The sequence below is a fragment of the Saccostrea echinata genome, unplaced genomic scaffold, assembly GCF_033153115.1.
Source record: "Saccostrea echinata isolate AGI-Se365-2 ecotype Australia unplaced genomic scaffold, CSIRO_AGI_Sech_v1 ptg000025l, whole genome shotgun sequence".
In the NCBI taxonomy this organism is placed as follows: domain Eukaryota; kingdom Metazoa; phylum Mollusca; class Bivalvia; order Ostreida; family Ostreidae; genus Saccostrea; species Saccostrea echinata.
In genome coordinates this window covers 27,090,995-27,106,670 of record NW_026889774.1, presented here as the reverse complement: position 1 = coordinate 27,106,670, position 15,676 = coordinate 27,090,995, and the positions used below count along the sequence as shown (strand labels likewise).

At 32.4% G+C, this 15,676-nt stretch overlaps 1 protein-coding gene across 1 annotated transcript in view; it reads left to right on the top strand.

Annotated features, from left to right (window-relative positions):
• The first annotated feature begins 2,246 nt into the window (after positions 1 to 2,246).
• Positions 2,247 to 15,676, top strand: part of LOC133192277 (WD repeat-containing protein 11-like) — a 37,625-nt gene continuing 24,195 nt past the window's right edge. Inside the window, exons 1-2 of the mRNA XM_061328273.1 lie at positions 2,247 to 2,405; positions 15,362 to 15,431. Of these exons, the coding sequence (XP_061184257.1) occupies positions 2,311 to 2,405; positions 15,362 to 15,431 (165 nt within the window). The 5' untranslated portion in view covers positions 2,247 to 2,310. The remainder of the gene's footprint in view (positions 2,406 to 15,361; positions 15,432 to 15,676) is intronic.

Sequence of the window (15,676 nt, the reverse complement as noted above, 5' to 3'; positions counted from 1 at the left end):
TTTCAAAACAAATTACACAGCAAGAGTCCACAGAGATTAATATTTGAAAAAAAAAATACTGTGCACAGCTAGAACTTCTTGAAAACACAATTTCCTTTGTAGAGTTTGAAATACATTTTAGTTCTGTGTTTTACGTGTATGTAGTGAGGGCATGTTCCTAGCACTAGATATATGTATGAAGTTTAACCTTTTAGCTCATTCTAAATATTAGCTTTAATTAACATGTTTAAACTATATACTCTCAAGATGCTTGCAAAACTAATATTTAGCCAGGAAAAATGTCAACAGACTAAAACTGTCAAACAAACGGGTACATGTTCTCAAATCATCCATTAAGCCAAAGGGCTAGCTCCCAGTGCTGAACCCATTTTCCTAATAATATTCTTCCCATTTTCTGCAGGGTGTCGTCCTGAGCATCACTCACAAAATTTAAGCATGACTCTTTCATAAAATTTGAGATTTAAATTTGGGAATTTGAGAGCTCTGATAAGGTAAGGAATATGCACATAAGTGTAAGATTTTAACTCCTAGCCAATGAATCCATCCAAAAGCTCATTATAAGCATGTAACACTTAAACAATTTTCAAAGCCTAGCTCTTCTACCGAGATTTTCACTCTATTGTGACCCCCCCCCCCCCTCCCTTTCTGATACAGGGAACAGAAAAAAATGATGGAACAAATAAGCTCAGAAGAGTTTTCACTCAAATAGGATTTAGTAATAATCAGATAACATGTTCCTGGTAATATGAATAACACAAGCTTATTTGTCAGTTTGTGTATATATAGAGACAGCTGATAGACAGTCTAGACGAACTCCAAAAACAGCGTGAACTCCGAAAATGAAGTCTTTGGCTCCATCATGCATCGCGGCAAAATGGCGTCCGATGTAAACAAACAATGGATTGTCGCTCGCTTTCTCCAAATAAACGGCTGCATAATGGCTGTATTTAGTGCATTATTACTTCGTTTTATTTTTTGTTGAATGGATAATTGCATTTATTGAATTATTTTGTGGATATTGACTTATTTATCGCTTCAAACTCTTGCATAATAGTGAATTGGATATACGACATCGAATTCAATTCTGCCGGTAAGAAATATTTTCTTATTTTATTTATTGTCTCCTTGATTTAAATTTTATGTCGTGCCTACAATAAAGGTGCTTTAAATTTTTTATTGAAGACACCCAACTTGTATTTATTTTAATCAGAAAATGCGCATTTTTCACCACAGAGCAGAGATATTAACATGTTCATTTTTAGAAGACATGTTGTGTCCTTAATATCTAGAAGAGTGGTTTTTAAAGTTATTATATTGATAGATAATAGTTTTAAAAATGTTTTCATAATAATATCTGTTCGTATGTGACAAAAAATCGGTAAATAACTATGGTAAAAACTTACGCGTTCAATTCAGATGTCGTACACAAATTAAAAAACCGTAATGCTAATTTATGTGTAAAATTCAGTCAAGTTTTTAACAGTTACAATACATATTGTCCCATTTTGCATATATATCCCTTTTATTATGCATATTTACTTCTCAAAACGTATCATTTTCTCTGTAATTGATCTGACCTGAAACGTTAACTTTGAAAGTAAATATCTCCTTTTTTGCAAATAAAATCAAAAATCTAACAAATACGATCTCTTCCAACGTCTTTTGTTTAGCATTTCTGAGTACTGGCATAATTGCCATACTTTCCAAAACTTTGCACGGACAGTTTTTGTAGACCCATCATTTTTGCTCAAAAATCGCCATTTTTTGTGTGTGTGCGCATGCGCAGACTCTATTTTCGGAGTCTTTTTCAGTCTCAATTTCTTACTTCCGGAAACGCTGTTTTTGGAGTTCGTCTAGACTGATAGACACACTTCAATGCATTCAACGTTTCTACTACTAATTGGTACCTATTATTACCTTCCTTCATGCATTTTTAGATGCCTGGAAAACAGAGCTTAGAACAGTAGCCTAACGCAATGATAATATAGTTTAAATGTAGTACACGTGTACATCTAAAATTTTCAAGGAAACTCGGGTTACTCCAAAAATGGTAAAAGTTGAACTAAGATCGGACCTCTCTGGTAATGCGAAAAATAACATAAAAAAAGGTAATATAATAAAGTTGCATACATTATTTATGCTCAGCGTTTTGTTACATTGTTAAATCACTTCCTATTTATTTTATTTCAACATAAGTAAAAATACGATCCACGGTTCTTCAAATATTGATTTCTTCTCCCTCAAGTTTCCTTGCAGCCGGAAATGAAACGCAGACAACTCAGATGGGCTGAAGGAAAGTAAAATATTCACATGCATCACGACATTAAGAGACATGTTAACATGAAGTTGTCACCGAAAGTCATCACGGGGGCCCTGCACGCCCAGAATAAGGGGGCGTCAGACTGGTAATGAACGTGTTTATTGTTGACATCCCGAATTTCCTCTAATTCCCGTTTGTCATGTTGCATATTGCTTCCTTCTTTTTGAAAGCTCTTTCATGCAAAAAATATCAAACAGTGCTTAGTGTTTGTAAATCTAAGAAAAATAAGCTAAACTCTCTAAAAGTGACTGAGTAAAGAGGTATGATAATAAAGATCATATATAACATTAACCAAAAGTTGTGAATTATTGCCTTGCTTACAAATACCAAAAACTTATCTCGCAAAAATAAGATGACACGAAAATTTTGTTGATTACTGTAACTGTTACTTCCTTTTCCTTAACAAGCATCTCCCACTATTGACTGAATCTTCTATAGTCCTCAATCTGCCTGAATCTCTGAGTAAGCTAGCTCACCCTAGTCCATCTCAGCTCCAAGTGAGCACAAGCTAGATTAACTCAGCTCTAAGTAAGCACATCTTAGAAGGGGCGGACACTGGGGAGGCGAACTGGATCGAAAAGGGGGGGTCCTAACCAACTTTTTGTGACATAAACTAAATAATTAAAATTTTCATCAAAATCTTGATATTTTTCTCATTAAATCAATAGCCTTGAGGTACTTTCTGATTAACATGATTAAAAAAAGAACAATTAAACATGCAATCAAAAAATGTTTTATGTGTTTTAAGTTACATGTACTAGCTATAATAAATAAAACAAAACCGGGATATTTTTAAATAGCTAGGAGATAGTGAGTTTTTTTTTCTTCGAAACAGCATAGAAAGACCTTTGAAGAGTTTATGATGAGATAGAGATTAAAATGCATATAGTTTTCTATTATTGTATAACATTTATTGTTACTTACAGAAATTTAAAATGAACAGGATGATTAATCCTTCATAATCCCTCCATTTTTTAAATGCAGAAATACGTATGACATTATAAAAAAATTCAACTGAAGTTCTTTTACATTTAACCAGTGTTTCAGTACATGTATTTTGCTTTAATTTAACAGCTTACAACTTCGATTTATGAAAGATTTCCAAACATCGATCGACCAATTCATTATACTATGAACAGGTCTTTTACGTACGCCTTTTATTTTCAATACATGACTAACTTAGCCCACTCCGGGGGCTGAAATCTTACCTTCGGGACATGAATTTCACAATTAAATAAAGGGCTACTTTCTTAAAAAATAATTTAAACATATTGTAGTTAGATTTCCAGGAAAAAAGATTTTTAAATGTGTAATGTATTTTCAGTGTTAAACCAACTTAGTCCTTCGCTGATGCCAGACACCTCAACCAAGGCTCATGGATTTCTCAAATTTGGTTGAAGGCTAATTCTCATTATACCCATGCAAATAGTTTGCCTGCTTTTTTCCAAGAGAAGAGAAAAATATTTTCAAAATTGACATGAATTTTTAATACATGGCAAGCAAAGTCCCAATCTGAATCTGCCTGTATCCTGGATTTCCACAAGTAGAGTGTTCTCTTAATACGCATGTAAACACTTGTCTGCGAGATGTGCAGGAATATTATATAGAAATACTTTTAAATATTGCATAAATAAAGATGGCTTTGATTCAATCTTTCAAGTATCTATTAATATAAAATAACGCATTTCCATTTTTGGATATAACGCCTTTTCAAACAGGCCATTAGTACGAGTGCAAGGGGGGGGGGGGGGCTCCCTCACCCCACTTTTTGAAGGAATAGTCTTGCTATAGTTTAAGTATAAAAATTCATTTATTGCATGGCTGCTTGGTCCCTGAACATTTAAAAAAGTTTTACCAAAAAGTTGTAAAAAGATCCCCCTCGAGTTTAGTAGTATTTTTTACGGGGGGGGGGGGGGGGTGTCATTGACCACAGATATTGCCATTACAGATTTTGTATATCTTATTTAAGATTTCCTTTTCTTTCATTTTTTTTTTTTTAAAATTTTTTTTTGCAAAATTATTGGGGTGGCAGTCCCTTTGCCGACGCCCCTGCCTAGTCCATCTCAGGTCCCAATATGCACAGACTAGTCCCATAATCCAGTTCAGCTCCCAGCAAGCAGAAATTAGTCTTAGTCTCTAACAGCTCTCAGTAAGCAGAAACTAGTCCTAGTCTAACTTAATTCTCAGTAATCACAAGTCCATCCTAGTCTAACTCAGCCCTCAGTAAACACTAGCTAGTCCTAGTCCAAATTAACTCTCACTAAGCACAGGCTAGAGTCCAACTCAAATCTTAGTAAGCAAATGCTAGTCATTAATAGTCAGACTCGATCAGCTTCCAATAAGCCCAAGCTCATCCTGGTCTAACTCAGCTCTTGGTATAGGCATAAGTGAGTCCAACTCAAACTCAGCTTCCAGTAAACCCAAGCTCATCCTAGTCTAACTCAGCTCTTAGTAGGCATAAGTGAGTCCAATTCAAACTCAGCTTCCAGTAAGCACAAACTTGTCCTAGGCCAATTGATTTCTTAGTAAGCACACCAGAGATGGGGTAATTGAAAAAAGTAATTGTAATTGACTGTAATTAATTACATTTTTTGAAGTAATTGGAAGTAATTTGTAATTGAACATTTTTCAATTACTTGTAATTGTAATTTAATTAATTACACTGAAAAAATACCATGTAATTTCAATTACTTTTTCAATTACATTCAATTACTTTATATAATACACATTCATGATATATTGTCACCACTACCTCCCCATTTTACTGGGTTTTTATTTTATTGTAAAACATATCCTCAATCCTTCAATTAAACAAAATCTTAAGTTAATGTTTACAAACAAATAATTAAATGATTGGCTTGATAATAATAATCTGGTTTCTTTCTAATCATTATGTAAATTTTGATTTTTTTGATTTATGTTTATAAATTTGAATTTTGAACCACCCTTCTTAGGTCTATTCAGCTATAAAACACACATTTATTATATTTCAATCTTTGTTGTTTGATCAATGATAAAGAAAAAGGAGGTGTGTGTCATTAATTAAGTACAGGTCCATGTAACAATCAGGCAGTAGGTGATACATGGGGTTCTCAGAAATTAATGATTTTTCACTCACAGTTTTTTCTTGGGCTATAAGCCATGTATGTGGAAGGAAAAATATTTTGGGTCATTGTTACTATGGAAACCTGGACAAAGAAATTTCCCTAGCAACCGGCAAATTTTTCTTTGTAGATTGACGAAATTTCACTCATTTTGAAGGCTTTATTCAAAATGAAAATATAGTAATTTTTTTTCTTATTTAGTGTAATAAATAAGATACACGTTTAAAGTGTTCTGTCAACATAATAAAAAGAAATTACATTCTCTAATATATTTGCTATAGACACAGGTAAAGATACATGTTTCCCATTTTTTGCTGATTCAGCGTTTTGCTTGATTTTAGCAAAAATCAATTCGATATTATTCATTTCACCATCTTAATACAATTGTTTCATCTATTTCATGTAAAACCACAGGAAAGCCTCTCTTAGAATTTGAAATAAAAAGTTTTGCAAATTTGAAATTCTTAACTGTTGCTAAGCAACAAAAATGGATGGTTTGATAAATTTAAAAAGGGGAAAATGTAAAGCATTGGAAGAAAAATCGAATAAATTTTAATATTGAGTACCAAAAACAAATTTTAAAATAATAAAATATAAAATATTTCTTCTTGTATACTAAAGACTATTTTACAATAAGCTATCTCCATGGCAACAGCAAATTTTCCTTAGCAACAAAGCATTGAAAGTTATTTTTAGCACTTATTTATAAGTTTTTAAAAGATTATCTGATTCTAATAATTGAATTGCTATTGCCCAGAATAGACATTGTCAGACTGGTTTTTTAAAAGTATTTTTAAGTTAATTCATCCATAGCAACAAAACTTGTCCACATAGCAACAAATACATTTTATAAAGAATCAGTATGTAGGAATTCCTCAACAAAAATCTGTGTCTTTAAGGATGTTAACTAGGCAAAAACATTCTACTTATGGACATGAAAAACATTTACTTGACTTACTGGTATTTTTTTACACTTTCAAATGGCAAATCAATGACCTACTAATCATGCTAGTGGCTTATTGACACTCGAAAGTCTTAAAATTTCTTGCAAATTCCTGAAAATTTTGCATCATGACCAATATTTGCAACGAAAACTGGATAGTCTAATTTCTGACAAGTTTAAAAAATATAGTAATCTCGTTAAGAAAAAAAAAAAGACTTTTGATGAGGTCTACTTGTGAGAATGCAGACCTGGTGAGGAATTGATTGACCGAGGCCAAAGGCTGAGGTTAATCAGTTCCTGACAAAGTCCGTATAGTAACAAGTGGGCAGAATTCAGAAGTCAATAACTGTATTTTAAATTATCAGGAATTTTTACATTTTTTTTTTCAGAATCCACCTATTTTCTCCATCAAATATATAAATGACCATAATATACTTAGTATTTTGTTTTGTAGCAAGATATAATTATATTTCAACAGTTTAAACTGTTTAACAAAGGTGGGAGAAAACATATTAAAACAATGAACAATAAATATTTCATTTACTTATAAGGAGTCTAGACAGTTCAATATTAGAGTCTGTGCGCAATTTGACTGGCTGATAAAAATGTAAGCAAAGCTATCAAGATTTGCCAAGATTTCTCCGGAAAACCCAATTAAACAAACTCTTTCTAGCGAAAACTACTGTCTCCTGAATAACGAGATAAAAAAGACCTACTTTGATGAAATAACTACATATGTAACATGTTATAGTGAGATACTAAGTTATGAACACGATAGATAATTAATTATAATTATAAAAAGACGACTAACTAGTTGAAACGTTTTAATATGATATCAAACTCGTTGTAATGAGACTACCAACTCTTGGAGAATGAGATTAAAAATTTATTATAATATGATACTAACTCGTTATAAAAACAAGATAGGAAATTCATTTAATGGGGTAACTAATTCATTATTTAAGGAATGAATTTCATAGCTGGTTATACTGTATAACCTGGGTTGAGACACTTTACGCTTTATAAACCGAGAAGCGGTTAATAAAAAAGCGTAAACTGTTCCAACCCAGGTTATATATGAAATACATGGTTACTGTCTTGAAATATAAGTGATATTTGGGCGAGGGTAAGAAAACATGATAGAGGGCGAGGCTTGCCGAGCCCTCAATATTAGTTATGTAGACACATAGAAGGGTACTTCGGGGTCCCTGAAAAAATGCATATTGGGCGAAGGTAAGCCGAGCCCAATATATATATTTTTCAAGAACCCCATATATTTCCGTATTACTCCTCTAAGTGTCCACACAACGAATTTACCCTGTCGAAGATTTTTTAATAAAGTTCATTTTCTCCGAGTTTAGCAAACCGTTCCCTAACAATTGTTTACATTGTGACGTCGTTTAATGCTTACGTGATGTCAGTTATTAGGCTCCTTACTTGTTCAAATGAAAATATTTACATTTGCAAATATTTTTCTTAGATTAACCTTTTGAAGTGAAAATATGTTCAAATTATGTATGAACTTATTAGGGGGTCAGAGGTCAGAGCGTGACCGAATCACACGGCGAGATGATATTTTGCCTACATATTTCTGTCACGGTGAAACTGGTTTTGGAAGTGATGAAAGAAATAAAAAATTGAAAAATGTCCTGAGAAGCTCTTTGGGCTTCACAGGATTTGATCACGTGACCAAACAAGTTTAAATTTAACATTGTTGTTTATTTCTTAAACAACATATTGAATATGATCTGGACAGTATGGCACGTGGAGGGGGCATATTGATTTGATGTGTGGTGGGTAGGTCATGATGTGGATAGACAGCATAACATGGTTAAATACAGTATTCTTCTCGACCAATGAAATTTCAAGATTTATATCAGAGGCAGGATAATCACGTTTTCGATCCGAGCCCAAATATCGCTTTTATTTCAAGACAGTAACCATGTATTTTCTTTATCCTACAACATATTTTCACATCTGACCTCCAAAACAAGATATTTTCAACCTGATTTAGGCACATCTCTACAGTTGAAACCAAGACGCAGTAGCGTAAACATTGCAATATATATGCACAATGCTTTTAGAACGTCAGAAAACATGCACAAGGCTATATAAGGGCATTGACCAAATATAGGTTTGGTTTATTAGGTTAACTTTATTAGGTCAATGTAAGCTTTAAGGGGTAGTTGCAGGATAAATACCAGTATAACTTGGGCAGCAATTAAGTTCATTCCTTATAATTTAATTTTCCGTCATTACGTGAAGACAATAAGGCAATTTTCCTTCAAAAATGTCTCTAAATTGAGCATATTTCAAAAGTAACGTCAAGCAGGATAATACGTTTTTGACATAAGTCATTGTGACGTAGGCAACATACGTTATATGATATCATCTAAATCTTTTATCCAATCAAATGACGTGTTACAACCAGAATTAAATTATTATGAGATAACTAACTCTCGATAGAGAATTATTACCTAGCTAGCCAAGTTATAATGAGATATTTACTTGTAATAACTAAATAATCATTTCAATATAAAGAGGTTAATGAAAAAATAAAAGAAATATAATGAAAATAGTGATAGTTTTGTTTCATAAAATAAACAATTAAAGTTTGTGCTCTAAACTTGTTTTATATTTCCCAGTTGGTTCGATATGCGAGAGACGCTCTAGGTACATGTACTAACAATTTCTAAAAGGGGGCAAGCTACAGACAACATGTTGATGAAATAAGAATATCAACAGTCTTGTTTAAAGTCATCATTTCGCAAATTCTATGGTCAATACAATGACCTTGTCAGCAAATGTAATCTAATTTTGAATCGAATGCTGACTGATGCTTTTCATAGAAATTATTTATTGATTATTTCCTTTATATTCCTTTGTATAACTATGATCCCCTGTTATGGCCCCTTTATTCTCCTTATAGTGGTCATGAATTGAAAAAAAAATCTACATTACCTGAGGATGCTTTTTATAATATTATGTCCAATCAAGACTTTGTTATTCTTGTGAAGAATTATAAAGATTTCCCCTGTGTATTCATATGTAAAATTTTGATCGCCCATTGTGGCCCCACCCTACCCCGGGGAGGGGGGGGGGAGGGGGGGTCATGATTTGAACAAACTTGATTCTACACTACCTGAAGATGCTTCCACATAAATATGACAAATCATGGCTTTGCTGTTCTTGAGAAGATTTTAAAAGATTTTTCGTATGTATTACTATGTAAATCTTTGATCACCCATTGTGGCCCATCCCTACCCCCGGGGTCATGATTTGAACAAACTTGAATCTACACTATCTGAGGATGCTTCCACATAAGTTTCATATTTTCAAGCAGAGTGGTTCTTGAGAAGATTTTTAAATGATGTCATTAATTTTTCACGAAATCATAATTATTTCCCTTGGAAGAAGACGTGACCCTTCATCCAAACAAACTTGAATTCACTTTACCCAAGGATACTTTGTGGCAAGTTTTGTTGAAATTTGCCCAGTGGTTCCTTGAGAAGAATTTGGAAATGTGAAAAGTTTACAAAGACAATGACAACGACGACAGACAGCGGACAAATTTCGATCAGAAAAGTTAACTTTAGCCTACGCTCAGGTGAGATAAAAATTCTTAATTCTTAGCATAACAAACATCAAATTGCCCCCCCCCCCCTCCGAAAAGGGTGATCATTGTTGATTTTGAGGTCACAAAGTCAAAAGTCAGGGGTCAAAGAATAATAAACCAGACAAGATTTTTTTTTTAATTTTTCAGCCAGTGATCTTGAACTTGCAGGAATGATCTTAATTCAATAGCAGGACACACCCTCGGATCATTAGCAAGCTCTTTATTAAGTTGAAATTCCAGTGAATCGCCATTACAAATTTTGAGTTCAGACAAGCATTTAATATGTTTTCGTCAGTGACCTTGAACTTGCCAAAACCAACACGGATCAAGGTTATGACAAACCCACGGGTCAAAAGCATTTTCTGTACAATGTATAAGCCTCTAGTAATTCTCAATTAAAAAGTTATATGCCAGACCTGAATTTAATACTTTTTTGTAAGTGACCTAGAACTTGCTAAAATGAGTTTGGGTTAAGGTTGGCTTTACTCTCAGGTCTAAAGCAATCTTTGTACAAAGTATGATCTACCAGTAATTATCCATTACATAGTTTTTTCTGCCAGTGATTACGTACTTGCCGGAATAATCTTGGGTCAAGGTTGACATACACTATTGGATCATCAGCAAATATTATTCCATGTATGAGCTTCCTAAGATTTGGCGTTACAAAATCACATATCGTCCAGACAAAAATTTTAGAATTTTTCAGCCAGTGACCTATTTACCTAAATGCCCTTGGGTAAAGGTCTTAACACACGTGGGTCAGCAAAGCTATCATTGTACCAAGAATGAGCATCCAATGATTCCCCGTTACAAAGTTTTGGACCGGACAAGAATTTTTTTTGCCAGTGACCTTGAACATGCAGGCATGACTTTTTGTCAAGGGCATGGCAACCCCTTGGGTCATAAGCAATCTCTGTACAAAGTATGAGCTTCCAGTGTTTTTCAATAACAAAGTTATAGCAAGGAGAAGATTGCATGGACAGAAGGACACACAGTGAAGGGATTTCTGTATGACACACACCTCAAATCCCCTTCCCCCAACCCCCCTCCCACAAACTTTGTTAATGTGGGATATTTAGATATTTGTTACAATTTCAATAGCATAGAAAGATTCAACAAAAAAGAAGAGTAGCCAGTCGGACTGCGCAAATTCAGTTTTACTGCTAAAATGTAATATAAATATTTTTAAAAACTTTCAGCAATACATGTACGTGCTAAATATTCCTTTCCTTGCCTTGTTGCTAAGGAAAATTTTATGTTGCCATGGAGATGGAAAATTTTTCAATAGTCATTAGTTTACACAGAAGTATATTGTATATTATATTCTATTAAAATTTGTTTTTGGTACTCAATGATTTCAATTTAAACATTTTTATTGACTTTTGAATTCGACCTACTCATGCCCATACGGACTTTGTCAGGAACTGATTAACCTCAGCCTTTGGCCTCGGCCAACCAATACCTCACCAGTTCTGCATTCTCACAAGTAAACCTCCTCAAAAGTTGATATATTTTTTATAATGAGATTACTGTATTTTTTAAACTTGTCAGAAATTAGACTATCCAGTTTTCGTTGCAAATATTGGTCATGATGCAAAATTTTCAGGAATTTGCAAGAAATTTTAAGACTTTCGAGTGTCAATAAGCCACTAGCATGATTAGTAGGTCATTGATTTGCCATTTGAAAGTGTAAAAAAATACCAGTAAGTCAAGTAAATGTTTTTCATGTCCATAAGTAGAATGTTTTTGCCTAGTTAACATCCTTAAAGACACAGATTTTTGTTGAGGAATTGCTACATACTGATTCTTTATAAAATGTATTTGTTGCTATGTGGACAAGTTTTGTTGCTATGGATGAATTAACTTAAAAATACTTTTAAAAAACCAGTCTGACAATGTCTATTCTGGGCAATAGCAATTCAATTATTAGAATCAGATAATCTTTTAAAAACTTATAAATAAGTGCTAAAAATAACTTTCAATGCTTTGTTGCTAAGGAAAATTTGCTGTTGCCATGGAGATAGCTTATTGTAAAATAGTCTTTAGTATACAAGAAGAAATATTTTATATTTTATTATTTTAAAATTTGTTTTTGGTACTCAATATTAAAATTTATTCGATTTTTCTTCCAATGCTTTACATTTTCCCCTTTTTAAATTTATCAAACCATCCATTTTTGTTGCTTAGCAACAGTTAAGAATTTCAAATTTGCAAAACTTTTTATTTCAAATTCTAAGAGAGGCTTTCCTGTGGTTTTACATGAAATAGATGAAACAATTGTATTAAGATGGTGAAATGAATAATATCGAATTGATTTTTGCTAAAATCAAGCAAAACGCTGAATCAGCAAAAAATGGGAAACATGTATCTTTACCTGTGTCTATAGCAAATATATTAGAGAATGTAATTTCTTTTTATTATGTTGACAGAACACTTTAAACGTGTATCTTATTTATTACACTAAATAAGAAAAAAATTACTATATTTTCATATAAAGCCTTCAAAATGAGTGAAATTTCGTCAATCTACAAAGAAAAATTTGCCGGTTGCTAGGGAAATTTCTTTGTCCAGGTTTCCATAGTAACAATGACCCAAAATATTTTTCCTTCCACATACATGGCTTATAGCCCAAGAAAAAACTGTGAGTGAAAAATCATTAATTTCTGAGAACCCCATGTATCACCTACTGCCTGATTGTTACATGGACCTGTACTTAAGTTCTCTCTTGTTTGGAAGAGATAATTGCCCTCCAGATCACAGCTGTAAATTGCAATCAAAACAAATCAACTCCCCTAAAGAGATATTCATTCCATGATTTAGAAGACAAAGCCAATGGAGATAATTATTTCAATTTAAAATGCTCCGCTAGCTTTAGAAAAGAAAAACTTTCAATTTGATAATTATTCTAACATCTAAACAGATTTTTATGAATGAATTTTTATCTGTACAAGTATTATTTATGAAGTAAACTTATTCAACATAAATAGCAATTTAGGATGTTCAGGTTACCTTCAAAGGAAATATTTAATTTGAGGGGTTACGGTTTCGACTCATTTTACTCTATTAAAATACCCACTTTTAATCAAATATCATAATCCATGCAATTTGTGTACATGTAGGTTTTGTGTGGTGGAAACTGCATCAATCTGATCTTGAATAGTTCTTTAAGAGATTCTTTAATGTTTTGTAAATAAATATTATTAATAAATTAAACCACAATGATACACAATGCCTATAGTGTATTATTCTTGTACTCTTTGTGCAGAGGGTGAGCTTGTATACAAATAAATGATGTTCTGTATATTCATTGACAAGGATTATAAAAATTTTCAAAAAAATTAAAAATGTAATTTGTAATTTAATTAATTACTTTTGCAAAGTAATTGTAATTTAATTAATTACACATCTTAGAAAGCCTGTAATTTAATTGTAATTTAATTGAAGAAAAAGTCAAAGTAATTGTAATTTAATTAATTACTTTTTAAAGTAATTGACCCCATCCCTGAAGCACACTGTGGTCCAACTCAGCTCTCAGAGAACTCTTTTAGTCTATTTCAGATCCTAGTTAGCACTACTTACATGTATTAGTTCTTCCCAGTTCCCAGTGAGCATGTATCTCAATCTGTAATAAAAGGCACAATTTTGCTTTAAAATTGACATAATTTTGGGGGCATTTTTCATAAACTTGAGCCTTAGAAAGCTTGATTTGTTAAATAGGGTGACCCCCAAAATTCTGAGGAAAAAAGTATTGGTCTACCTTCCGCAAATTATGGTAATAATAATCTTTGACTGTATATTTTACATGTTTGCCTCTGTTTGTGTTTAAAGTTTTGGGTATGTAAAGTATGTAGTACTACATGTATTACTGTACAGCAGGTTAAAATCGCTGTCGGAAAAGATAATGATTTGTTCAATTTGCAGCAAATTGCGATTGTTTGAATTTGCGGAAAGAAAAAATTATACAAATTTTTTTTTCAATACTGCAAATATTTTCCTTGCGTATTGTGTTGATTCTGAACCCGAACAAATAGAATGAAACATATCATACTAATTCCGATTAGAAGACAAAATGTACGATTTATAATGTTGCGAATTCAGATAAATTTTCTTCTTTTTTTTTTCTCTTGATTTTTCTTTTCTTTTTTATTAGATATTTATGAAATACATATGAGTCTATATTCAAGTGATTTATTCAAGCGATTTCAAGTCTTATCCAAACCTATTAACATTCATGTAAAAACAAGACCTTTGGTAGGTGTTCGTTCATTGGTATGTTTTGAGTACAGAGAAGTATTTACTGCAGTATATTTAGATCCCCTGAATCTAAATCAGTTGTCACTACCGATAGTCAAAATGATGAACTGTTAATAAAATTGAATTAAGGACATACGCAATGTAGTTTGAACTATATTGTCTTTTCCCCTGGAGTTGAAGAGTTCCAATACTTAAAGGAACTGTGTGCTACATTTTAATGTCTATATATATATACTGTTGTACACTTCTTTTAAAACAAGTTTGGATAAATAAAACATCTAGAATATACGTTTAGTAATTTTGGTATATTTTTCTTTGAATTATACAAAAATTTCCAACAATTTCAAAACCCCTGGTAATGCATGCTGATTTTTTGTATACGAACATCTGTGGCACTATAATCTTAAATTAAGAATATCTTGAAAAATTATCAGTAGGTAAGGTAGGTTGCGTATGTCCTTAATAGCATTGTGTTTACTACTTTGATTAAAGATCATAAAACTGAGTGATACGCACGGGTGAAATCTTACATGTTTTTATACTAGGTAATTACATCACACCTCTACTGGGTGGCAGAAATAAATGTTATTTATAGCCGTTCATTTATCAATTAAGCTTTAAAATCACCAACAACTACGTGTTAGTGATTGATCCATACACCTGTATAATTAGAAAGAAGGTCTTCATTTCTGCTTTATTAATAACTGCTTTAATTTATGTTTGCAAGGAAACACAGAGATAACGAATCTAATCACAGATATCAATAATATTTCAATTTATCCTTATCAATTTTTGAAGAATTATTCACTGTACATTGATTTCGCGGAATTTTTATTTCCGCGAATATAGCGAATATTAACTCCACGAGTTAATTTCCTGCTGTACAGTACTTACATGTGAAAAGACCAACAAAATCAACTTAAAATCCTGTTAGCTTTAAATTTTGAGAGTGATGATAATTTTCATGGAGCATCCATGGAGACTGGGCAGTTAAATATACCTGTTATGTTCAAAGCATTGTAAGGCATTTTCACACCACTTTCTTTACAGGTAGAGCATAAACTCTATGAAATTTTTAAATGTTGCACATGCAGTTTGATTCATATATAAACTTTATTTTGCAGGGGTTGGCAGGGTTTACTATCGTATGGTTGTCAGGGGTTTATTGTTGTGGTGGACCCTAAAACAGTACAAGTAAGAACAACTAATAAACTAAAATGGAGTCATTTTGATTGACCTCTAAAAGACAAGGGGCCATTTTATGTTTCATCGAACATTTAAGTCATTCTGTATGTAAAAGTTTTCAATATGACATAATTAATGCATAGAGAAATTGAATGCTTGATTTATAATACTGTTTTAGAAGCAGAATTAGATACCTTAATTGAAGCATAATTTGTTAAATTTATAGATGAAGTGTAAGGTCATTTCCATTGTTT